At 37.1% G+C, this 27659-nt stretch overlaps 2 protein-coding genes across 11 annotated transcripts in view; one reads left to right on the top strand and one right to left on the bottom strand.

Annotated features, from left to right (window-relative positions):
- Positions 1–19687, bottom strand: part of MIPOL1 (mirror-image polydactyly 1) — a 303329-nt gene extending 283642 nt beyond the window's left edge. For 3 of the 10 annotated variants that reach the window (XM_059914124.1, XM_059914129.1, XM_059914121.1), the window contains exons 1-2: positions 19446–19687; positions 18989–19057 (exon numbers count right to left, since the gene is read on the bottom strand). In XM_059914124.1, the coding sequence (XP_059770107.1) occupies positions 18989–19001 (13 nt within the window). In that variant the 5' untranslated portion in view covers positions 19002–19057; positions 19446–19687. Of the gene's footprint in view, positions 1–18988; positions 19058–19445 lie in introns of those variants that run through there. The other 7 variants (XM_059914123.1, XM_059914122.1, XM_059914128.1 and 4 more) reach the window with 4 other exon arrangements.
- A 118-nt stretch (positions 19688–19805) lies between these two features.
- The window catches only part of SLC25A21 (solute carrier family 25 member 21), a 511228-nt gene continuing 503374 nt past the window's right edge, over positions 19806–27659 (top strand). Inside the window, exon 1 of the mRNA XM_059915673.1 lies at positions 19806–19877. The gene's annotated coding sequence lies outside the window, so the exon portion shown is untranslated. The remainder of the gene's footprint in view (positions 19878–27659) is intronic.

Raw genomic sequence — 27659 nt, 5'->3', positions numbered from 1 at the left:
ATGATTTCAAGATAATAAAATCAGTTTTCCTTACCCCCACTAAGTAAATGTCCAAACAATATCTACAGGTTTAAAGGGGCTATCCACTTGCCTCTGTCCAGTTCTATCTATACTTAACTTCATCAAAGCACTTGTCAAAGTGCATATTACTTACTTACATGTTCCTCTCAATTAAGCAATCTGATTGAAAGGAGGCTTATATTTCTCATTGTTGTGCCTCACTCATAACACTGAAGAAGTGTGTGTTGAATTAATAAAATCACATTTTATAGATAAGGTTCTAAGAGAAGTTAATTGACCAGGTTAGAGTCTCACAACTAATATGGAGCAAAGCTACTCATTCATTTCTGTACTGAGCAAATATTTATTGTTCTAGGGCCTAAATTCTAGGACTAAAACCTAGACCTTCTGACTCCTAGTCAAAAAATCTTCTACCTTTTCTTAGTAATGAAATTGCTCTCAGAGGATTATAGTGGGGAAGAGAAACTCCTATTAGAGAGGAACTAACTCACTACTGAACAAAAATTGCCTGTCTTGTATATGTGGAGGAAGACAATCCCTTGCTAGTTAAACATGAAGAGGCCAGAGAACCTAAGGACCAAAATTCAAACTTTTGGCTAAAAAAACAATTCAGCAACAAATCATAAAATCTGGAATCATAAAAAGATAAAGGGCTTCCCTGGTGGCGCAGTGGTTGAGAATCTGCCTGCTAATGCAGGGGACACGGGTTCGAGCCCTGGTCTGGGAAGATCCCACATGCTGCGGAGCAACTAGCCCCGTGAGCCACAACTACTGAGCCTGCGCGTCTGGAGCCGGTGCTCCACAACAAGAGAGGCCACGATGGTGAGAGGCCCGCGCACCGCGATGAAGAGTGGCCCCCGCTTGCCGCAACTGGAGAAGGCCCTCACAGAAAGGAGGACCCAACACAGCCAAATATAAATAAATAAATAAATTTAAAAAAAAAAAAAAAACTTTAAAAAAAAAATCATCTTTTAAAAAAAAAAAAAAAGATAAAAATCATTACATTTACTCAACAACAAGACTGAAAAAGGCTATGTTACTTGCTAAACTATCTTTCTGGAGCCTTTGATAAAGTATTAATTTTCTTCTATCTAAATACATTTTGTTTTCTACTAATAATTTTTATTTAGATTTCCTCTAAATAATAATCAGTTAAAACAAGCATATGAACTATAGCAAGAAAGTAATATTAAGAGAGAAACAAACTTTAAATTACTAAGCACTTAAGTAAATGCTTTAACTTTAAATAACTTTCATCCAGGACATTCAGCATCTCCAAGAAAAATTTTGTGGAGAGTTATCTCTCAGTTATAAGCATCAAAATGTGAAACTTGTACATGTGTAATCGCTCTGTTAAATAAAAGCACCTTTTGTACAGAATTTACAGAATTCCAAGCATTTTTCTGCCTCATAAACAAGTGCATAATCTAGGTTTTTTCCACAGCTTTCTCACACCTACTTTGATAGTAAATTTTTTTAGCCATTCACCTGACTGTTGCTAAACATCCCCTTAGCTTTCACAGGAAGAACACTTTTTATAAAGATATTTCCATTAGCTCATCTAGATTGATTTAAATTATATGACAGATACAACTGGTATAAACAGGTTTGGGGACAAACACGAGTCCTTCTTGGTATGTAAATAAATCAACTGAACTAGTAGGAGCAGAAACATCTACAAGAGATCAATACTAGCCTGAACATTAAGCATACCACAGGCATCAGTCGGTATGTTTATACCAAAGGAAATGCAGAACTTTAGTTATTCTGGAAAATCATTAAGTGGAAGCCATTTAAGATAATTTCAACTGTATACTGAATTTTTAAAATATTTTTGGCTGTTAAGAGACCATCGGAATTAGCAATGCTACCAAAAAAATCAAAATTACACATTCCCCACAGACGACTAGCAAATAACATTTTTATATATAAGGAATAAAGTTATATTTTACCTTTAGTTATTTATTATTTATTATTTACTTCTATTAATATACGGGTTACTGAAGTTTAACCTTAGTATTACCTCATCAGATAAATGGCCTTGTTTGCTAGAGAAATAACAAGTATACGTCGCCACCTAGTGGAAAAATAGACAAACATTTCCAACACCTCTCAGTCCTTCTAACTACTTTCACAGCAAACCTAACAAAACTGACTTTTAAAAAGCCCACCTTTCACTTATAACAAGTAATTACAAGTTTTTTCCTAATCAATATTCTAGCCAACATTTGATCAGTGATATTTATGAATATTTGGGATTTCCTCAATATCTTCAAATGAACTTTTCTGTAGGAAAAAAGAACAGTAACAATTGATTTTGCAAAGGAAAAACTTAGAACTCACTGTTCCTTTAAAGAAGAGAATAAGATACACAAAAGTGTATTGTTGGTGTCAGTCTATTTATCTCTTGTAAAAAAAAAAAGTGTATTGTGACAAAAGTCACTATACAAACATACAAGTATGGAGTAATATTCTGTAGGCAAATACTAATGTAAAATGTTCTTCAAAGTTCCTAAGGTCATAATAACAAACAGCTAGGGAGATATGGACAAAACACAAGCAAGGTTTCTAAACACTTTTTTGACCTTTCCCCACTATTAAATAACATAATAAAAAATTTTTATATTTTTAAATTTTTGATGCAAAACTTAAATGTTATAGCAGCTTTTAAAGACTATGAACAATTCCCCCTTTAATAACTACTTTAAATACACATATTTTAAAACTATAAAAACATTCTAATCATTAATGTAACTAAACTCAAATCAAACTCAATTATTTCAGAATCATGATACAATGTATATAAATTTAACTTAATATAAAAGCTGATTAAAATCAGGCACCAGGCATGAAGAGGTATACAACCAGTAATAATTACAAATCTAATACTCATTTCCACATCTCTGTATAAACTCATTATAAAATTTAAGTGTATTTCTCTTTATGTTGTCAATTTAATTAAAATTGTTGCTTAGTCCACTACTCTGTGATGTTAATTCATATGAATAATAGGGTTAGCAAACCTTAATCTTTTAATAATGTCTAAGGATTTAATACTACACTAATTCATATCTCTGGTGCCTATTGAGCACAGCACCTAGCAGAAGAGTACATATATTTTAAATGAAATATCCAACATAAAGACTTTTTATGAGACTGTTGGCTTATTTTGGGGAACTTTAACAACATTTTCAACCTTATAACTTTTCTTTATTGGTCAGGGTGCTTATTTTATCAAATCAAATTGTTTTAAATTTTTCTACCTTTTGGATATCATAAGAGACTAAAAATTTGAAGCAATGTACTTGCTTTGATAAACGCGCTTTTAAATTATTATTTCAGATCTTCAACCTGACCTGAGGCGGTGGGCAAGGATAGTATCAACAGTTGAAAGAAAGAGAATCCACTTGCTAAAACAAGAATCATATCCACAAATAACCCAACACAAAGTTTTCTGCTATCCTTGGTCACTATCATCTGATAAACTTTTCCATAGGAAAAGTTACTGGTTTATCAAAATTACCCTCTTGCCTAGATGCAAGGAATAAATTGTTTACTCTACTTATAAGGACAAAAAATGAAACTGTTTCCAGTTAAGACAAGGTTGGAGTTTTTTCCTAAGGATGATTTTTTATAAATTTATTTATTTTTGGCTGCGTTGCTGTGCGTGGGCTTTCTCTAGTTGCGGCGAGCAGGGGCTACTCTTCGTTGCGGTGCGCAGGCTTCTCATTGCGGTGTCTTCTCTTGTTGTGGAACACAGGCTCTAGGTGCGTGGGCTTCAGTAGTTGTGGCTCGTGGGCTCTAGAGTGCAGCCTCAGTAGTTGTGATGCATGGGCTCAGTAGTTGTGGCGCACGGGCTTAGTTGCTCCGTGGCATGTGGGATCTTCCTGGACCAGGGCTCGAACCCGTGTCCCCTGCATTGGCAGGTGGATTCTTAACCACTGCGCCACGAGGGAAGTCCCTCCTAAGGATGTTTTATTCAGAAATTAGGAAGGCTTCCAGTTATTCAGAAACTAGGAAGGGTCAAGACAGCAAACTATAAAGATTGCTGGCTCTCTCCCCCAAAATCAACCTTGAAAAACTTGAAAAGTGAGAGGTAATCATGGACCTGAGGAACCAACCAAAAACTTCAAGACATCCATGTGTCAGCTGCTTTGAAAGAAGACTGGGGAAGAGGAGGACTATAGCCTTGGGTGAACAGCAGACACTGATGATGCAGAAAGAAGAGGTGAGAGAAAAATTTGCCTGGCTCTAACCTCCCCCATGTTGCATTAGAACAATTCTTGTCTGTCCCACCAACACAGAAATCAGGAGCAATAACCCAAGCTGCAAGTGCCATGGGGTAATAAGGCAGTGCAAAAATCCTACTGGGTCAGGAAAAGAGATGAGATCTGTCTTAGTCCATTTGGGCTGCTCTAACAAAAATACCACAGACTGGATGGCTCACAAACAACAGAAATTTACTTCTCACAGTTCTAGAGGCTGGAAGTCTGAAATAAGAGTGCCAGCATGGTCAAGTTATGGTGAGAGTCCTCTTTTGGGTTGCAGACTACCAATTTCTCATTGTACTCTCACATGGCAGAGAGCAGAGCTGGGAAGCACACTCTCTAGTGACTCTTTTTTTTTTTAATTAAAAAAAATATTTTTCTTAATGTCAGCTCATTTGGAAGACATAAGCTGAAACTTTTTTTTTTAATTAATTATTCATTTGGCTGTGTTGCGTCTTAGTTGCGGTATGTGTGCGGGGTCTTCATTGCGGCGCGTGGGCTCCAGAGCGTTCAGACTCAGCAGTTGTGGCGCGGGCTCAGTAGCTGTGGCACACAGGCTCTCTAGCTGTGGCATAGGGGCTCTAGAGCGCGCGGGCTCAGTAGTTGTGGCAGGTGGGTTTGGCTGCCCTGCAGAATGTGGGATCTTAGTCCCCCGACCAGGGATCAAACCCATGTCGCCTGTGCTGGAAGGCAAATTCCTAACCACTGGACCACCAGGGAAGTATCTCTAGTGACTCTTGTAAGGGCACTAATCCCATTCATGAGGGTTCTGCCCTCATGACCTATTGAATCCTAATTACCTCCTAAGTCCCCACCTGGCACACCAAAGGTTTCAACATATGAATCTGGAGGAGACATAAACATTCAATTCATAACAAGATCTAACCATCATTTAATTTTTTATCTTCTCCCCTTGCAAACCCCAGACTGGTTGGATTATAAACCATAGCAATTCCTGTTCCTGAATGTACAGGAAAACTGCATTTCTTAGCCTTCTTTTTTTTTAAATTTATTTATTCTTCCCTCTGTTGGGTCTTCATTGCCGTGCGTGGGCTTCCTCTAATCGCAGCGAGCAGGGGCTACTCTTCGTTGTGGTACACGGGCTTCTCATTGCAGTGGCTTCTCTTGTGGTGGAGCACGGGCTCCAGGACGCGCGGACTCAGTAGTTGCGGCGCACAGACTTAGTTCCTCCGCAGCATGTGGGATGTTCCTGGACCAGGGATTGAACCCGTGTCCCCTGCATTGGCAGGCGGATTCTTAACCACTGTGCCACCAGGGAAGTCCCTTCCTAGCCTTCTTTACATTTGGGTCGTGTAACTGAGTTGCAGCCAAAGCACTGTAGGCAGAAGAGATATAAGCCAATTTCAGAAATTATCCTTAAAGATATTCTATGAGATCCTCTAGCCTTCTCTTCCCCTCCAGCAACAACCTTAAAAACCACATTTGAGATGGTGGCCTCACAATACAGAAGGAACCTCGATCTCTAAGCCAAACTCTGTATGGGTGAGAAATAAACTTGTGTTGTATTAGGTACCAACAAATGTCAACAGTGATTCTATGGTACCTGAAACTCTTTAACTGCAAGCTCACCCCATCCCCTCTTCTGAAAATACACTCACTCTCCCTCTCATACACATTTCATTTTTTTAGACCTTGGATATACCTGTTCAGCTCCATTTCCAAACCCCAGATATGGGGAGACATAGTAGACCGTGGCTCTGTGATGGTTAAATGAAATCAACTGTACTAAATAAGTTCAAAGAACCAAAAACATGAACAGACTATAAAATGTTAACTGATCACCTCCTTGGGGAAATGTACCATAAAGTTGAAAAGCAGACTGCCTCTAAAGCAGGAAAAGACAAGAAAAGAGAACCTCCCTTATAGAGTCTACAAAGGAACACAGTCCTACTAACATCATTTTAGCACAGTGGGAATCATTTCAGATTTCTAACCTCCAGAACTGTAAGATAATAAATTTGTGTTGTTTTAAGCCACTAGATTTGTGGTGATTTGTTACAGCTGTTGCAGCAGCAATAGGAAACTAATACATATGTCTCGTGAGTTTTCCAGCTCTCATAGCACCTATGTTCAGAGATATTTTTAGCCTCTCTTACAGAACAAATTTAAAATAAAAGAGGGATCACAGTCATGAATCAACTGGATATTGTGTTCTTGATGATCAGGAGCCTGCCAAAAGGCGTATCTCCACTCTCCCTAGAGGAGTTATTTCTCATACTATTCAGAAGAGAATCCTAACTCAGCATAGCCACATATTAGCTGAAGGATAAAACACTTTCTAAACAGAGTTCACTTTCACTCAGTCACTTCCTGTAACTAGTTTAGGGCTGATTATTGCGGAGTCATAAAATGAATATTTAGACACTGATGCTGCCACTTAGTAATGCTGTAGCCTTTGGCAAGTCATTTATTTTTTCTGTTCTAGGGAACTGAGGAAATAAGTGGTCACTAAAAATTTTAGATTTCACAAACTAGTAAAATTTCTAAAACAAAAATTGTTGCTAGGCTATTATTTTATAAAATAAAGAATATTTTAGCAGAATATATCTTCAAAAAAGACAACTGTTTAAACTGAATAAATTTAACTTTGTGCAAAAGCCAAGAACATTCTGGGAAGACCAAGGTAGAAGCTGCATAATTTTTGAATCTCCCCAAATATCTCCATAAAAACAGACAGAGAGACCAGGATAGCAAAAACAAACCCATAAACAAAATATCAACCACAAAACTAGGTAAACACAAAAATACAACACCAACAACTATAAGACCTGCATGACATCCAACATCTGTGCAGGAAAGAGGAGAGGGGAACAACAAGGAGCAAAGCGGTATCTGAGAGCCACAAGAATCTCTATAAGCAGCAGGTATGTTCACAGCAAGCCAAGGTCCTCAACAAGGCCTGAAGTGAAGGGGCTGGAGCAGTAAAAGCCTTATGAACTCTCAAAACATTCGGACAATGTTTCTTGTACATTGAGGAGAAACTGAAAACAGTCGAAATTCAGCACGGAAGACACAATATGGACAAAATAAAAACAAAGTCCAGGAAATTCCCTGGCGGTCCAGTGGTTAGGACTCTGCACTCTCACTTCCAAGGGCCCAGGTTCCATCCCCCGTCAGGGAACTAAAAGCCCACAAGACACGCCGCATGGCCAAAAAAAAATTTTTTTTAATTAAAAAAATAAAGTAAAATAAAATAAAGAGAATATCGACAACACACAAAAATCAGCTAAAAAAAAAAAAAAAGTCCAGACAAAAGCTAGAGAAGGGAATAAATAATTACTTCTAAATAATTACTAAATAATTACTTACTTCTAAATACTTACTTTTAAAAATAATTAAATAATTACTTACTTTTCTAAAATAATTACTTACTTTTAAAAATTTTCACAACTCATTTAGAAAATTTCAAAGGGCTTAAAAATCATTATATTCTTAAAACAAATACACTCGTTACAATCAACTATAATCATTAGAACTCAGAGCAAATCCAATAGTAATGTCAAATGATGCTGGATTCTTGATTTGGTAGAAATCACTGATAGAAAAAAAAATTAGAGACAGAAATTCTAGGCAGTGCCCAAATGACCATATCCCATAGAAAATAATCCAGAATACACTAAAACAAAAGTAGGGAGAAAGAAAAAAAGATCACTGCTTACATTCACCACCAAAATATGACATACTCTTAAAATCTTAGTGTGTTTTCTTTGCCACTTTTGTTTTACATATTTATATATGTGCAACCAATGTCTACACATACTTGACTTTTTTCACAATATTATATCATAAGCATTTTTCTTCAGACCACTTCAATGGTTGTTTAATATTCCATTGGATGGCAATATCATTGCTTCCTGTTATGAATATCACTAGAAGGAACATCATTTTGGCAGCTCTTAAAAATCTCATTAATATTAAATGTGGCAATGTTAAAGAGTAGTCTTAATTTTTATCCACTGACAGGCAAATAATACAGTCTTCTGTTTTTCATAAAGTAATTCCTAAAATTAAGAGCATGTTTTAGAAGAAAAATGATTCCAAAAAACTTCAGTGAAGAAAATAATTAATTTCTCTAATTTTTAAGGTATATTTACATGTAGACCAAAAGCTTCCAGAACCAGCTATTAATCATGTGACAAAATATTTTAAATGAGATTTTACTTCTAAAATGGCTAACAAACAAAAATATAGGCATTTTAAAGATGGGTATGAAGTTTTTAATTTAAACTAAAATGAAAATTAATCACCTGCAAGAAATAAAGGCAATAGAAACTAAGCCACTGAAATCCTAAGCTGAGTTTCTTAACCAGTAAAGAATCACAAGGAAACTCAGACAATGAGTTTTTGTATATGAACTTCCTAAGTTACAGTTCACCTACCCAAATGAATTAGAATAATCTTGCCCACTGTGCCAGCTCATGCCACTGAATAAAATGTTCTACTTTGGGAGATCTTAAGCTGTATCACACAATATCTGCAGCTTCCATGCTGGTAACAAGCTGTTTGACATAAATTAAGGAAATAGCTTCAATTTACATTAAATTTAAAAGACAATAAGAGTATTAAACTACTAATTAGTTTCAAGACATGCTGCTTAAAGAAGAGGTCTGCCACACTTCAGAAAATGTCATTTAAAAAAATGAATTTAAATATTTTAAAAAACTTCAGGTTTTATGTATATGAGACAATGCAAAAGAGCATTTCAACACCCAAATACAAATAGTATCTGTAAGAAATTACCATTCAAATTCCACCCAAGAAGTAGAGCAATAATGCAAAATTTTTTTCTAATTATGTTATGAACACTTATATCCTTGTACCTTAACATAAAATGACATGCTTTTAGGTCATACTTGGTAAGACATTACTTCCTAAAATCAAAACATTATTTAAAATAAATACATAAATAACAAAATGCACACTGTAGGGGTGAGAAACTTTTCCTTGATCCTCTTGGGATCCCTGGCTGGGCCTGAATAGTAAACTGACAAAGCCAGATTAACAAGAGAAAAGCAGACAAGTTTATTTAATATAAGTTTTACATGACATGGGAGCCTTCAAAAGGAAATGAAGATGTGAAGAAAGCAGGCCCGAGCATTTTTACACTAGATTTATGATGAAGAGTGGAAAGTCATGGAAAAATGTTATAAGACAAAAGGATATGAGCCAAGGGTAGTAAACTGGGGAAAACTTAGCAAGGCCTGTTCGTTCAGATTCCTTTTGGTATCCTCCATCTTTGAAGATAAGGATGTTCCTTTCCTCCAGATAGAGGGAGGGCACCTCTCACATGAGGGTCTTATGACCTGCTTCAGTGAGGAAAGGGGAGGTCTGAGAGTCCTTCCTGCACCTGACATTTCTCAAAATCCTTCAGCTTTAAAATATTCAATATGCCAAGGTATTATATTTTGGGGTAGCATGTTCTGAATCCTGTCAACACAAAATGAAAATATCCTACAAATTACCCTTTCCTAACTATATATTATTTAGGATCATAGAGCACAGTGAAAAAAACAAGCAAATACTAATCAAAAGAAAGCGAAGTGGCTATATTAATATTAGACAAAGTGAAACACGAAACATTACCAAGACTAAGGACATTGAAGGGTTTAAGTCACTTACAAGACATAAATAATCCTAAATATGTAAGCACTTCACAACAAAATGTCAAAATACAAGAGGCGAAAATTGATGAAAGGAACAACAGACAAATCTGTGATTACAGCTGGAAACTTCACCATACCTCTCTTAGTAATTAAGAGAATAAGTACTCAGAAAATCAGCAAAGATAGAGAGGACTCAGCCTTATCAACCAACTTGACCTATTTGATATTTATAGACAGCTCTACCCAGCATAGGAGAATACACAATCTTTTCAAGTACACATGGCACATTTACCAAAAAAGACCCTATTCTGGTCCATAAAAAAAGACCTCAACACATGGATAAGAACTGAAATCATACAAATGATGTTATCTTACCACAAAATAAACTAGAAATCATTAACAAAAAGGTATCTCAAGAATCCCCAAACACTTCTAAATAACACATGGTTCAAAAGGAAGAGTAAAGGGAAATTTTTAAATATTTCAAACTGTATAAAAATGGAAACACAACATAACGAAAATTTGTGGGATATGGCTAGATCAGTGCTTAGAAGGAATTTATAGTATTAAACACATGTATTGAAAAAGAGAGGAGGGTTCCCTTCTCTCCACATCCTCTTCAGCATTTATTGTTTATAGATTTTTTGATGATGGCCATTCTGACCAGTGTGACGTGATACCTCACTGTAGTTTTCACTTGCATTTCTCTAATACTTAGTGATGTTGAGCATCTTTTCATGTGCTTTTTGGCCATATATATGTCTTCTGTGAAGAAATGTCTATTTAGATCTTCCGCCCATTTTCTGATTGGGTTATTTGTTTTTTTTGATATTGAGCTGCATGAGTTGTTTGTATATTTTGGAGATTAATCCCTTGTCAGTTGCTTCATTTGCAAATGTTGGTGGGAATGTAAATTGGTGCAGCCACTATGGAGAACAGTATGTAGGTTCCTTAAAAAACTAAAAATAGAACCATCATATGACCCAGCAATCCCACTCCTAGGCATATACGCAGAGAAAACCATAATTCAAAAAGATGCATGTACCCCACTGTTCACTGCAGCACTATTTACAACATCCAGGACATGGAAGCAACCTAAATGTCCATTAACAGAGGAATGGATAAAGAAGATGTGGTACGTATATACAATGGAATATTACTCAGCCATAAAAAAAGAACAAAATAATGCCATTTGCAGCAACATGGATGGACCTAGAGATTATCCTACTGAGTGAAGTAAGTCAGACACAGAAAGACAAGTATCATATGATATCGCTTACATGTGGAATCCAAAAAAAAAAAGGGTACAGGGACTTCCCTGGTGGTCCAGTGGCTAAGACTCCACGCTTCCAAGGCAGGGGGCCCAGGTTTGATCCCTGGGCAGGGAACTAGATCCCACGTGCCACAACTAAGAGTTCCCATGCCACAACTAAAAAGATTCCGCATGCCATGCAACTAAAGATCCCACGTGCCGCAACTGAAGAACCTGCATGCAGCGACGAAGATCCCACGTGCTGCAACTAAGACCTGGTGCAGCCAAATAAATAAATAAATGAATATTAAAAAAAAAAAAAAGTACAAATGAACTTACTTACAAAACAGAAGCAGAGTCATGGATGTAGAAAACAAACTTATGGTTATGTGGGGATAAGTGGGGGTAGGGATAAACTGGGAGATTGGAACTGACATATACACACTACTATATATAAAATTGATAACTAATAAGAACCTGCTGTATAGCACAGGGAACTCTACTCAATACTCTGTAATGGACTATATGGGAAAAGAATCTAAAAAAAAAAAAAAGAGTGAATATATGTATATGTATAACTGATTTACTTTGCTGTAAGCCTAAAACTAATACAACATTGTAAATCAACTGTACTCCCATAAAAATTTTTGAAAAGGGGGGGGGAGGACAGCCTCTCATTAGTACTTAAGCTTCCGCCTTTAAAAAAATGCAAAATTAAGAGAAAATTAAACTCAGAGTAAACAGAAGGATGGAAATGGTAAAGAGCAAAAATCAATGAAACTGAAAATGTGAAATCAACATAGAAAAATCAGTGAAACCAAAAGCTGGTTCTTTGAAAAGAGCAATGAAATTGATACCCTCTTGGCCAAACTGATCAAGATAAAAATAAAGATGACATATATTGCCAATATCAGGAAGAAGAGGAGGATATTAAAACAATCCCATAGACATTAAAAAGATAAAAAGGGAATATTACAAATAACTTCACACCTATAAATTTGACAAATTCCTTGAAAGATACAATCTACCAAAGCTAACTCAGTAAGAATAGATAACCAGAATAGCTCTACATCTATTAAAGAAATTGAATTCATAGTTTTAAAAACCTTCCACAGAGAAAACTCCAGCCCCAGAGGATATAAGATCTCTTAATCCTTTCTTTCTTGGAAACCTCCTTCCTGAGGAGGCTTCTCTCAAATCTGGACCATCTGCTCTCTAGGCCTGCTATATAGCTGTCCTTCCTGGGACATCATTTCACTGTTTTCCTGGGTTGAATTTACTATTTCCTACAATCCAGGTCTTTCTTTCACTTCTTTATTTTGCTGGAGCACAACTTCTGAGGCTTTTCAGGTGTGAAAACATCTTTGTTCTAACTCCCATACTTCACTGATTGTTAACTAGCCATACTGCTGGTCAAGAAGACTGACGCTGATATATTCAATTCTTTTTTCTTTTTAGGTTTTCTCTCTGGAAACCTTCCGATTTCTTTCTTTTTTTTTTTTATTCTTGCTGCTGTGAAATTTCACAAACATGTGCCTATGGCTAGGCTTTTTTATTTTTTTAAATTGAGTACTCTTAGGAAAAGAAACATAGAATGCTGTACACCTGGTTTTTAATGAAGGTTATTTTTGTTGGGGTGATAGAATTTGGGGCAATGTTTTGCTGTCAACTTTTATTTATTTATGTTGCTTGAAAGAGTGTATAATGGTTATGCATTTATTATTTTCTTAATAAAAGAAAAGAGATAGTTATAAAATAATACAGTATGACCACTGTTACATTAAGAAAATAAAAAAGCAAGCAAACCAAAACCGTGTGTTTGGATACATATATACACATAAGGAAATGCATAAAGAAAGGTCTGAAAGCATTCATTCCAGGATTCTACAGTTTCTACAATAGCCACTAAAAGAATTACAAAGCATGTATAATTTCTGAAATAACAGAGGGTAAAAAATGGAATAATATAAAATATGAATGGATGAAATGATCCAACTACCAAATGCTCCAATTTTAAGATAAAGATGTCCCACTGGATTTTTAAAAATCCAATTCTATGTACACATTAATCAAAAGAAGGCTGATACAGCTATACCAAAATCAGAAAGAGGTCACAGATTGGAGAAGACTCAGGAAACATGACAACTAAACACAATGTGGGATCTGGATTGAGTCCTAGAACAGAAAAAGAACACTACTGTAACGGGAAAACTAGTGATAAAATATATAGTGACTAGTATTGTACCAATATTAATTTCTTGGTTTTGATAATTGTACTATGATTATACATTGTGTTAACATTAGAAGCAGGGTGAAAGGTTTACAGGAACTCTCTGTACTATTTTTGCAACTTTTCAGGAAGTCTAAAATTATTTCAAAATAGTTTTTAAAAAATCAGATTAGACATTAAAACAAACAGCATTACTAGAGATAAAAAGGAACACTTCTTCATGGAACAAAGGTTCAATTCATAGGAAGATAGACTAATTAGAAAGTTGACTACGCTTCCAATAACATGACTTCAAAATAAATAAATCAAAAATTGACAGAAAACTCCTAGGGAGAAATAGAATCCAAAATTACACAGCGAGATTTAACACATAGTAAATTGTCAGTAACTGACAATCAAGCACAGGTGTGCACACGTACACACACACACACACACACACCAGTAAGGAAAGAGAAGATTTTAACAACAGCATTAACAAACTTCACCTACTAGTCACATATAAAGCACTGTACCCATCAATTGCAGAAGTTACATCACACATACACACACACACACAGAGTCATACTCATACAACATTTTTTAAAAAGCCAGATACAAAACTCATTTCAATGATTATTCAATTGAAAATACCTGATGGTAGTTACATGGGTATTAAATTTTTATTTATTCATTGAACTGTCCACATATATTTATATACTTCTTTTTTACATGTATTGAATTTCACAATAAAGATATTTAAAAGTTAACTGATCTATATTATTTATTTATATACTCATTTATTTATTTTTTCAGTTTTTTAAAACTTGTTCCACAGTAGCAAAAACCTCAAGATAAAACTATGAAGATGAGAAGCTGGTAAGCTCCAAGAGAAAAATAAAACAAGATTCAGGATTAAGGGTTCCAGTAAAATCATCCCTGTTGTACTCTAGTAGCTTTCAAAACTTATAAATCAAGGGACACTAAAGGCAATTCTCAAAATAATATTTATACATACTTAAATCACCCTAATGCAAAACTGCAGATAAATAAGAGCAGACTACCTGGCTATCTACATCCCAAGCAGTATAAAATCTAAATTAAAAAGACCTTCAATACAGACAATATCTGAATCAGAGGTGCTCGTACCAATTGCTAAAAGCAGTTCTATGGTAAGTTTGTCCCATGATTACCCAATTTAATGAAACGCCAAACGAAACCAACCTTCAAAGTAATCATCTCTTTATGTTGCCATTTTTGAGAAAAACAAATACCTAGCAATTAAGTTAAAACAAACATAGAGTAGTTAAATGGTTAATATTTTTCTTTGCACAAAGGTAAAAATAATATCCTCAAATATGCTTAAGATGTTAAAAATACATTGAAGCTATGTTTATAAAAAACTTCAAGGAGAATTATTCCTTTTACTAAAAGTTTTCTGAAATTAGTAAGAGCACTTTATTGGTTAGCTATTGCTACCTAATAAACCACCCCAAAACTTAGCAGCTTAAAACAATGCACATTTGTTTTCTCACACTTTCTGAGGAATTGGGTGTTGCTCAGTTAGGTTCTCAGTTCAGAGTCTCTCACAAGGTTGCGGCCACAGTGTCAGCCAGGGCGACAGTCATCTCAAAGCTTAACTCAGACACTATCTCCCAACTTCCGTCAGTGGTTGTTGGCAGGATTCAGTTCCTAGGGCGTTGTTGGTCTGCACAGGCTACTGGCCAAAGGCTCCCCTCAATTCCTTGATGGGTGAGGCTATCTATAGGTCAACTCATGATATGGCAGTTGGCTTCATCAACGTGAGCAAGCAAGAGTGCGCCAGAAAAAAGGAAATTATAGTATTTTATAATCTAATCTCGTAAGTGACATCCCACCACTTTCGCCATATTCTATTACAAGGTCTAGTCTACAGTCAAGGGAAAGGGATTACACAAGACTGTGACTACACAGATACAGGGTTATCTTAGAAGGCCGCCTATCATAAGCAGCATAATGGAAAAAGCAACTGGAATAAAAAGTTAGGAGAACTGGATTCTAGTAACTATGGGACTCTACACAATCTCTCAAGGTCTTAATATTTTCACTGAAAAAAACTGAGAGGGCAGCCTAAATGACCTCAAGGGTTACTTAAATTCTAAATCCTGTATTTCTCTACTGTGTCTTTTGGAAAGGATTGCCAAGGATTAGAGTTACTTGGTCAAAATGCCTCATTTTACAAAACAGAGCTGAGTTGCAGGAAGGGTTAACACAGACAGGTAGTAAACCGCACTCATTCTGCTCTTATGCTCAGTGCTCTTTGCACTGTAATGTATTCCTTTCGCAATTAATACCCTAAAACAACACTACCCTTTCTTTATAACAGTCTCAAAATCCAATAAATTCAAAGGAAGAGAGAATAATAGTACTAACAAGAGCAGCCAGAATTGGATAATGTTGTGCAAGATCTCTTTTTCTCTCATCAAACCCTAAAGCTATCTCTGTAGGTGGCATGTGAGATGAAACTGAACTATACTCTGCCCATCCCCAGTCCCAGGTATCTGGACATATTAGTAATAAGGGTATTTGCTGGAAGGCAAGTATGAAAGCAACAGATAATAGATCATAGCAGAGAAATATAGTCACCTTAAACAAAGTAAACAAGATTAAGTATAACCTAAATGAAGTATCTAAAAATAGAAACTGCAACCAAAAAGGGCAAGGTTTGTCCCCACTGGAATCCTGGAAAGTGGACAGTCCCAGAAGTCAACAATGGCAATGCACGCAATGAAGGCAACGTCCATGGGAGCAGGTACTCGAGGAAGCTAATGACAACAACTGAACTGACAGATATATCCTTATGAACACAGAAGCATCAATCGGGATCTAGTATCATTACACATTTCTACTACATAAATACCCTATTTGCTCCTATATCAGGTAGGGGTGGGAGGCGGTTTTCACTTGTCAGAGAATCCCCTCCACCAGTATAAACCCTTTACCAGCCATAATAATTTGTAATGACTCCAACTCTGGTGCAAGAAGTGCAGTGAAAACATTGCATATAAGTACAACTGTTGTGTGTGGCAATTATAAAGCAGAAAGGTATTTGTATTAGTCAAAATATGTGTGTGTATATAAACACACACATAAATCAATGCATAACTGGATCCAAAATTTCTATATAAGAAAGGACACTAGTGGGTTGGTGGTGGAAACTGGGGCCCAGTGGTTATCTTAAATCTGTGTCTGCATAACAATCAAGCAAGATCATCCATATCAAAGAAAACATCACATTGATGGAGACTGCCCCAAGCCTCTCATTAGTATTAGCATATATCTAAGTATATACCTAAATTCACTTCTATAAGCCATCTAAAAAAAAGAAAGTGTTAGCTAAAAATGTTAACATATTTTCAAAAGTTTTTTTGATACTTTTGGTGCTGAGTGAAAGGCAGGGAACCAAAAGTAAGAGAAGATGAACTGGACAGCCCAATGAGGCATTTAAGGAAGAGAGCACCTCCAACTTGGGCAGGGGTAGCGCAGTTCAGTTTCATGGCCCAAGCCATTGACTGTTACTTCCTATATTATGAGCATACTCAATTGGGTAGATATATATTTCAACCAAGCCATCCCATGATGGAACTGCTCAAAAGACAATATCCATCTCAAAGTATTGCAAAAAGTAGGTATGCTTTTTTATACTTTTACTCAGTGTCTGACAACTGCCTGCATATTCATCTCTTTCTTAGCCTTTTATGCAAATCAACAAAGGGTTGTATTTCCTTTCTTTTCTTGCTTCTTAACCTCTTTTTTGTTTGTCAGCTTTAAAGGGATGGGAGATAGCAAGAGCAATAAGAACAATTTAGAGAAGTCTCAAAGAGGTCTCTAATTAGTCTCAAGGTAAAACTAGTAAAAAGCAAAGGAAGTATGTTTAGAGATTTGAAATTTAACACCAAAACACTACAGCACACATTACTTAGTACTATTATGTATTTATACTTTTCCAATATAGCCCCATCTAATGATGTCACCAACAATGAGCAGAAGATCAAATGGTCATTCATGAACAGTCATTTTTCAACATAATAGTGGTTAGCAAAGGATGAAATGAAGGAAGGAAGGAAGGAAGTTAAAGAAAACAGAAAGGGAGGGAGGGAGGAAAGGAGGGAAGGTAGGCAGGGAAGCAAGCAAACAGGCAGGCAAAAAAAAAAAAAAAAAAAGGAAAGAAGGAAGAAAGAAAATACAACAGAGACTGTATATGGCCTGCAAAGCCTAAAATATAGGCAGTCCTAGCTAGGACTGCTTTAACTGAAACTCTTCAAAGCAAGACTGCCTATATTAACTATCCAGCCCTTTACAGAAAATTTGATAACCCCTGCCAATGGAGATATCCAAATGGCCAATACGTAGACATATGAAGAGGTGTTAAATATCATTAGTCCTTACGGGAATTAGGGAAAAACCGCAATGTGATATCACTACCCACCAGAATGGGTAAAATGAAAAGGACAATGCTAAATGTTGCAAACATGTGCAGGAGCCAAAATTCTCAAACACTGATAACAGGAGTGTTAACTGACAACTAATTTGAACAACTTTTTGGTAATGTATACCAGAAATACATATTTGCATATTCTATAATATAGCCATTTCACCAGTAGGTATACATCCAACAGAAATGTATACATATGTCCACCAAAGTACTTACAAAAAATGTTCAGAGCAGCCCTACTGGTAATACCCCAAAAATGGATGGAATACTGCTACATAACTTGTATAAATCTCATGAATATAATATTGAGCAAAAGTGAGACACAAAGGACTATAAACTGTATGATTCTATTTATATAAAGTCAATAATAAGTAAATTCATTGATGTCAGAAATTGAGATAACGGTTACCTTTGGAAAGGGGACACAAAGTGGGGCTTCTAGGATGCAAGTAATGTTTTTTCTTGGATATGCACACTTTGTGAAAATTCAATGAGCTGTACACTTATGATTCATGCACTTTTCTGTGTGCCTATTACGCTTTAATAATTAACACACTAGAAACATATCTACAAACTCTATGCCTTTGAAGGAAAATTGTGTACATCTCTCGTTCACTTTTCGGATTTGCCATCATTACCTCTCCCCAGTGAGATATCTTAATTCCTGTTACCTTATATAGAAAGCAGCTTTGTTTTAATTAATTCTCTTGGTATACTATTGCACAGGATACCCACGTTTATGTAACCGTCATTTTAGGTTAGTTCCACACTAGATCCCAAGGAGAAACTTTGAAAAGCCAGTAACTTGTTATTGTGAAAGTTATCTGGGGAAGGAAAAAAAAAAAAAAACCTCCTTAAAATGTTGTTTTGTTTGGCCCTTTGTTTTGGCTCACCTTTGTCTACTACCACTGTGATTTAATCTGCATAAAATGTTCAAAGGAGCTTTTCAAAAAGCCTGTTCTTGTGGAAAGTTTTTTCTTTCTACAACATCCTGTCTAATAATGCTGTTATCTTGTGTTTATCCAGTTCCTTTCATCCATGGAGCTTAAAGTACTTGACAAATAACTGTCGGGTGGTGTCACCTTCCAGTCAGCGAAATGTGGGCCCAGAGACATTGTGAACCCCCAAAAATTCTAACAGTACCTTTGTACAGCATGGCTCAGCGTGCCTAAAGAAGCACACATTCTTTGCCGAAACTTTCAAGTGTGAGACCTGAAATACAAAACGAATGAGTGACTCTCAAGGGCACAGAGTCAATCATAGGTTGAGCCAGGACCTGAACCCTCCAATTCACTGCCTCTTAAGGGAAAAGCAAACAAACAAAAACCTACACTCTTGAATATATGCTCAGCTGCAGAACTCTTGTAATAGGAAACAGGGGAAGATGCTGAAATCATGCCCAGAAAGAAGACCGGAGGACCCCACGACGCTGACCTTCGAGGGAGCCCCATCACTCCCGGCCGCACGGGGCCAACCTTCACCGGGTGCAGTTTCTGCGCGGCCCCTTCTCCAAGGAGGCTACGGCCGGAAATTCCACGTCTGGCCTCAACCCACTCCTCCTTTTCTCCGGTCGCCCAAACCTCCCACCCTACCCGTTTACCTGAGATGCGCCCCGCACCGCCCCAGGAGTCGACTCTGCGCGCTCGCCCAGACTTTCTCAGGCCCGACGCGCAGGCACCACGTCAACCAATTGACGCTCACTCGGGGCCTCCCAGACCGGGGCTCTTCCGCGCGGGGAGGTGCGCTCGCCTGCGAACGTCCCCACGGGCCGCGACCGGGGAGCGAGCCAGCCGCCAGCCGCGCGAGGGGGCCCAAGGGGAGGAGAGGCTGAGCGGGCGCCGGGCGGGGGCAGGCGGCGCACACCGGGCATGCGCGTGCCGCACCACTAGGGACGGGGGACGGGGGCGGGGGCGGGGGCGGGGCCTCCGGGCAACGGAGCGAGCTTGGGAAGTCTTCGCTGGAGTTTCGGGAAGTAAGAAGGCGGTGTTAGTAGTCTCCCCTCGGCTGCTCCGCAGGGCGCTACGGTTGTCAGGTCTGAGACGACGGACGCATTCTGTGAGAGTAAAATATTCCCCGGACAAAACCTAATGTGGTTAGAGGAGGGAAACTGCGTGCTTAAAAACGTGTCTTGTGGCCTCAACTTGAGCGTTGTCGAGTCTCCACAGGAGCAGGCGGAATTGTGGTTTCCGGTTTTGTTTGTGTGTGTTTTGGGGTGAGAGGGACAGTGGGGAGGGGACCCCAGGGAGAGAAGAGGGCCGTGCTGGGAAGGGATGGTTGAATGAAAAAGGCCGCTGTTGGACTCCAGTTGGATAAGCAAAAAGCAATACCTAGCTCCTAGACAAAGAATGCTTCAGACTAAAACTTGGAGATGGTTAACTTTTGATTTAAGTACTTAAGAAAGAGATATGGATACTTAACGTTCAGTATATGGATTCTTTAAGACAAAATGTTGAGCCTTCCAGAATTAAAAAATTAAGTCCTCAATTCGTGTACCTCCCTGTTGAAACAAGAAAGGACTACAGCTGATAGTAATTCACATGTGGTTTTCTTGCACTACAGATCAGTATTTCTTTTACGAATGTCACGTTAACTCCTTAAGACACCACATCGTTATTGAGCACATACTATGTGCCAGGGACTCTCTGGGTTTGCATAATAAGCAATAATGATGATTTCTTACACATTCCCGAAGAACAGGCATAATATGAAGTGTTGACAGTTTCCCAAGTTAGTGGTTAAAGTTAATGAAAGGAACTTACACTTTAGTAAAAAAGAGGAGTGGAAAAAAAAAGAAAACATGAAAAAACTGGATGTAAATTAGTTGGAAGAAAATAGGTTATAATATTCACAAACTCTTGGTTATTATATTGTAATGAATGCACAGTGCTCTGAAGAGGTTTTTTGTTTATAGATTCAGCTTTGAAATGCATTTTTCTTTACTTCAGTCAAGGTCTGAATCAGATATTTATGGACAAAAAGTACCATAAAAATATATGAGGCAAAAGAGGAGTGATATAGTTTGTCAGAGTAGATGGCAAGGGTACCCTAATCAGGAAAAATGATTTGTGAAAGGGTTTAAGGCCATCTCAAATTTATGTAAGAGAAAGGAGGGAAAGTTGCTTTTTCTAGCTAAGGAATAACAAGAAATAAGGGGGAGATAGTGACCACAACACTGAGAAAAGTCAAATAATGAATTTATAGGTTAAATTTAGAGAACATGCATATACTATTTTTTGGGGGGGGTAAAGGTGCATTAACCCTGGTTTTTTAAAACTCATTATCTGGATGCCAGAAGTCTCCAGGGTAAGGAGAAAATCCATATTTTCTTTCCTTTTAGTAACATGTTTTTTCTTCTGTTGTTTTTATTCAGTGAGTTCAAACATTATGCCTTTTCTCCTTAGTCCTTCCTCCAACTTACCTGAGGTTACTCCTTAATGTTCTTTTCCTGAACTTTTCATACCACAAGAGCTAATTTTTTCTCAACCGCCTTGCACCACCACCATCATTCACATGTACATTTTTCATTCTCTATCTTGCTAACAGTTGCCAGTCTACAAGGAATGAAAGGCACCAATTAGAGCTTTTCTTCTCTTCTCAAGCTAATTATCAAAGATGTTGTCTATGTCCTTATCCCTACTATAAGTTGGATAAGTATGAGAGGGCAAAGAAAATGAACCTCTTTTTCATTACAGAGAGCAAAAGAATGTCAGATCATGAATACTGTCAAGTTCACAAATATCATCAGCCTCCCACAATGTGCCAGCAACACCAATCAGTTGTGGAAATGAAATAATGAATTAAAATTATGCACACAAGTAGCTGAGAATGTCATGTGTATTAGTCAGGGTTCTCTAGAGAAACAGAAACTATAAGATTAGTTAGATAGATAGATAGATTTTTATTGTAAAGGGTATCTTGTTTTAATTTGCAATTCTGAGCTTAATCCTCTCCTGATCTCAGTATCTATTTATCTTCCACCATTCCCTTTCTTATGTACCTAATAACAGACCTTCAAAATACATAAAGCAAAATGTGCTAGCACCGCAGAGAGAAATTCACAATTAATATAAAATTATAGTCAGAGATTTCACACTCATCTCTCAGAAATTGATAGAACAAGCAGACAGAAAATCAGTAAGTGTATGTAAGACTTGAACAACACTATCAACCCCAACTCTATTAACCAACTTACCTAATTGACGTTTATAGAACACCGATTAACAGCAGGATACACTTTCTTTTCAGGTCTGCATAAAATATTCCAAGACAGACCATAATCTATATCATAAATACAAATTCATTTAAAAGGATTAAAATCAGGAGTGACATTAAGAAAATGGCAGAATATGCAACCCCATACCCTCCTTCTCCCATGGAGACACAAACTTAACAATAATACATGGGCCAATTGTCTTTGTGAGAAGTCCAGAAACCAGTTAAGTAGGTCCTGCACCCAAGGTTAGTGTGAAACCAACTGTACCAATGCCTAGTGGGAAATTTTGTGGCACTCACTTGCAAGTGATCCACCCCCAATATAACATGATTGGGAGGAAACCCTCAACTCCCATCTTCTCCCTGAGGAGAGAAGGGAGTAGAACACATGTCCAGTGATCTGAATTTTCAAGAAAGTGCCTGAGTGACTGGTTTCTATCTTGCCTGAATCTAAGTATTGACAAGAATGGGTGGCCAGTTTGGGGCTGCTGAGAACAAAAGCAATCAATGTGCCCCAGAGTCCACCATACTACAGACAGAAGCTAGGTGGAAGTCCAGTACTACAGCTTACTACTGCGCCACAGAGGCCACAGTATTGCAGACAGGTGCCAGAGGGAGATCCTGAGTAGAAACTGGCAAACCTCTTCAATTATTAGATTACACGCACAAGCCCAAAGTGGTCACATCTCCAGATAAGGCTTTAAGAGGTCTCCAGGATCTCTAGCTGGATTGATTGTAGAAAGTCCTCCCTGTATGAAACCAGACCACAAAACCTGGGAGAGGTGGCTGATTTTTCAAATGCTGAAGTCCCAACAGAGGATGACAAGCCATACAAAGAAACAGGGAAACATGACCCATTGAAAGAAAAATTAAATTTGATACCTACCCTAAAGAAATGGAGATATATGAGTTACCAAAGAATTCAAAATAACCACCATATGGATGCTCAGTGAATTAAAAGAGAGCACAGATCAATAATTGATGAAGTCAGGAAAACAATACATTAACAAATGAGAACATTAACAAAGAGGTAGAAACTATGGAGAAGACACAAACAAATTCTGAAACTGAATTCTTCACCAGAGAGAGAAGAATCAGTGGAATCGAACACAGGATTTTCAAAATCACTTAGGCAGAGGAACAAGAAGAAAAAAGAATGAAGAGAAATGAAGAGAGGCTAAGGGACTTGTGGGACACCAACATGTAGAATAACATAAGCATAATGGGAGTCCCAGAAGGAGAAGAAAAAGAGAGGACAGAGAGCCTATTTGAAGAAATAATGACTGCAGTCTCACCAAATCTGAGAGAAATGGACATACAAATTCAGGAGGCTCAAAAACTCCAACTAGATAAATGTAAAGACCTGCACTGAGATACATTATAATCAGACTATCAAAAATCAGAGACAAAGAGTGAATCTTGAAAATGGCAAGAGAAAAACAACTTGTCCTGTACAAAGGAGCTTCTATTAGAATACAAGCAGATTTCTAAGTTGAAACTTTTCAGGCTAGAAGGGAGTGGAATGATGAATTCAAAGTGCTGAAGGAAAAAGAAAAAACTGCCAATCAAGAATACTATATTCTGCAAAAATGTCTTTGAATAACAGAGGAGAAAAAGACTTTGCCAGATAAATAAAATCTGAAGGAGTTCCTCACCACTAGTCCTGCCCTACAAGAAATGCTGAAGGAAACCATTCAAGTTGAAGTGAAAGAATGATAAACAGCAACACAAAACCGTATGAAAATATAAAACTCCCTGGTAAAGATAAATTTATAGACAAATATAGAATCCTACAGTATTGTAATGTAGATGCATCAATCACTTTTAAATGTGGTATAGAATTTAAAACATGAAATCATGAGAAGTAATTACAGATCTGTGTTAATGGATATGCAACATAAAAAGAAGTCATCTTTTGTGTGTGTCAAAATACAGGGTGGGACAGAGATGTAAAGGAATAGAGTTTTTATATGCAATTGAAATTAATTTTTTATCAGGTTAAAGTAGATTGTTACAACTTTAAGATGTTTTAGGTGATTGCAATGGTAACCACAAGGAAAATACATAGAATATGCATAATGGGGAAGGAGAAGGGAATCAAAACATGTCACTATAAAAAAAATCAATGAGACATTTAAAAATGACAAGAATAAACGAAAGGATAGGAAAAAAACTACAAGACATACAAAAAGCAATTAAGAAAATGGTGGGACTTCCCTGGTGGTGCATTGGATAAGAATCCACCTGCCAATGCAAGGGACATGGGTCCAGGAAGATCCCCCATGCTGTGGAGCAACTAAGCCCATGCATCACAACTATGGAGCCTGCGCTCTAGAGCCCGTGAGCCACAACTACTGAGCCTGTGTGCCGCAACTACTGAAGCCCACGTGCCTAGAGCCCATGCTCCGCAACAAGAGAAGCCACTGCAATGAGAAGCCTCTGCACCACAAGGAAGAGTAGCCCCCACTCACCACAACTAGAGAAAGCCCGCGCAAAGCAACAAAGACCCAACACAGACAAAGTAATAAAAATAAAATTAAATCTTTAAAAAAAAAAACGACAATAGGAAGTCCTTCCCTATTAGTAATTACTTTAAATGTAAATGTATTAAACACCCCAATTCAAATATGTACATTGGCTAAATGGATGAGGAAACAAGATCAACTATGTGTTGCCTACAAGAGACTCCCTTTAGATCTAAGGAAACACAGGTTAAAAGTGAAAGGAAGAAAAAAGATATTCCATACAATCAGAACTTGCAGAGAGCAGGAATGGCCATACTTGAATCAGATAAAATAGACTTTTAATTTATTTTTATTTTTAAAATTTTTGGCTGTGTTGGGTCTTCATTGCTGCATGTGGGCTTTCTCTAGTTGCAGCAAGTGGGGGCTACTCTTCATTTCGGTGTGCAGGCTTCTCATTGTGGTGGCTTCTCTTGTTGTGGAGCACAGGCTCTAGGCACACGGGCTTCAGTAGTTGTGGCTCGCGGGCTCTAGAGCGCAGGCTCAGTAGTTGTTGCACATGGGCTTAGTTGCTCCATGGCATGTGGGATCTTCTGGGACCAGGGCTCTAACCCATGACCCCTGCACTGGCAGGCAAATTCTTAACCACTGTGCCACCAGGGAAGTCCCAGATAAAATAGACTTTAAGATAGAAACTGTCACAAGAGACAAAGATGGACATTATATAATGATAAAAGTGTCAATTCACCAGCAAGACGTAACAATTTATAAATATACGTGCACCTAACATTAGAACTCCTAAATATATGAAGCAAACATTGACAGAACTGAAGGGAGAAATAGATTACAATATAATAATAGGAGACTTTAATACCCAACTTTCAATTAGAGGTAGAACAGCAAAACAGAAGATCAAATAAGGAAACAGAAAACTTGAACAACACTATAGACCAGTTCAACCTAACAGACATAAACAACACTACACCCAACAATAGCAGAATACACATTCTTAAGCACACATGGAACATTTCCAACATATGTTAGGCCAGAAAACAAGTCTTAACAAATTTAAGAAGTTTGAAATATAAAGTACCTTCTCCAATCACAGTGAAATGAAACTAGAAATCAACAACAAGGAAAACAGGAAAATCCATAAATATATGGAAATTAAATAACTCACTATTAAATAACCAGTAGGTCAAAGAAGAAATCACAAGAGAATTTAGCAACTATCTGGAGACAAAACTACAACGTACCAAAACTAGGGGATGAAGCAAAAGGAATACTAATTGGGAAGTTTATAGTAGTAAATGCTTACATTAAAAAAAAAAGATCTCAAGTCAACAACCTAATTTTAGACCTCAAGGAGCTAGGAAAAGGAGACCAAAGGCAGCCTAAAATTAAAAGAAGGGCAGAAATAATAAAGATTAGAGCAGAGATAAATGAAATAGACTAGAAAAACAATTTAAAAAATCAACGAAGCCAAAGTTGATCTTTTTAAAGATCAACAAAATTGATAAGCCCTTACGTAGACTAAGAAAAAAAAAAAGACTCATAATTAAATTAGAAATGAAATAGGAGACATTATCATTGATGTCACAGAATTTAAAAGGACCACAAGCGACAACTATAAACAATTATATGCCAACAAAATGTTTAACCTAGGAGAAGTTGATAAATTCCTAGAAACACACAACCTACCAAGATTGAATTAAGAAGAAATAAAAAATCTGAAAGACCTATAACTAGTAAGAAGATTGAAACAGTAATCAAAAACCTCCCAACAAAGAAAAGTTCTGGACCAGATGGCTTCACTGGAGAATTCTACTAAACATTTAAGAATTAACACCAATCCTCCTCAGACTTCCAAAGAATTGAAGAGGAAAGCACACTTTCAAACTCATCCTTTGAGGCCAGCATACTTTGATACCAAAACCAAAGACACAAAAAGAGAAAACTACAGACCAACAGCCCTGATGAACAATGATGAAAAAATCCTCAACAGAATACTCCCAAATTGAATCCAACAGCACATTAAAATGATTATCTACCATCACCAAGTGGGATTTTTACCTGGAATGCAAGGATTTTTCAACATACAGAAATCAATCAATATAATATACTACATTAACAAAACAAAGGACAAAAACCACATAACCATCTCAATTGAAACAGAAAGAATTTGACAAAACTGAACACTCTTTCATGATTACGTGAAACAGGGACTTTCCTCGTGTTCCAGAGGGTAAGACTCCATGCTCCCAATGCAGGGGGCCCAGGTTTGATCCCTGGTCAGGGAACTAGATCCCACATGCATGCCACAACTAAGAGTCCACATGCTGCAACTAAGAATTCCACATGTTGCAACTAAGAAGCCCACATGCCCCAAGAAAGAAGCCCATGTGCTGCCACTAAGAAGTCCGTGTGCCGCAACTAAAGATCCCACATGCTGTAACAAAGATCCCGCATGCCACAACTAAGACCCAGCACAGCCAAAATTAATTATTTAATTAATTAGTACTTTTTAAAAATAAAAAAAAAAGACCCAACAAAACTAAGAATAGAAGGAAACTATCTCAACATAATAAAAAGCCTATAGCAAACATCATGCTCAGTGGTGAAAGTCTGAAAGCTTTTCCCCTAAGATCAGGAACAAGGCAAGGATGCGCACTCTCCCCATTACTATTCAACATAAAACAGGGATTCCTAGTCAGATCAGTCAGGCAAGAAAAACTAATAAAAGACATCCACATTGGAAATAAAGAAGTAAAATTAGCTCTCTTCGCAGATGATATTATTTTATACTTTGAAAATCCTAAAGGTTCCACAATGAAGCTACTACAACTAATAAACAATTTCAGCAAGGTTTTAGGATATAAAAATCAATGCACAGAAATCAGTTATGTTTCTATACACTAACAATGACCAACCTGAAAAGGAAATTAAGAAAATGATTGCACTTACTATAGCATGAAAAAGGATAAAATAATTAGCAATAAACTTAACTAAGGAAGTGAAAGACTTGTACACTGAGAACCCTAAAATATTTCTAAAAGAAATCAAAGAAGGTACAAATAAATGGAAAGACATTCATGCTTGTAAATTGGAAGACAATATTTTTAAAATGTCCATACTACCCA

Source organism: Balaenoptera ricei, chromosome 2, assembly GCF_028023285.1.
Source record: "Balaenoptera ricei isolate mBalRic1 chromosome 2, mBalRic1.hap2, whole genome shotgun sequence".
Classification (NCBI taxonomy): Eukaryota; Metazoa; Chordata; class Mammalia; order Artiodactyla; family Balaenopteridae; genus Balaenoptera; species Balaenoptera ricei.
This window is presented reverse-complemented; position numbering and strand designations above follow the sequence as displayed.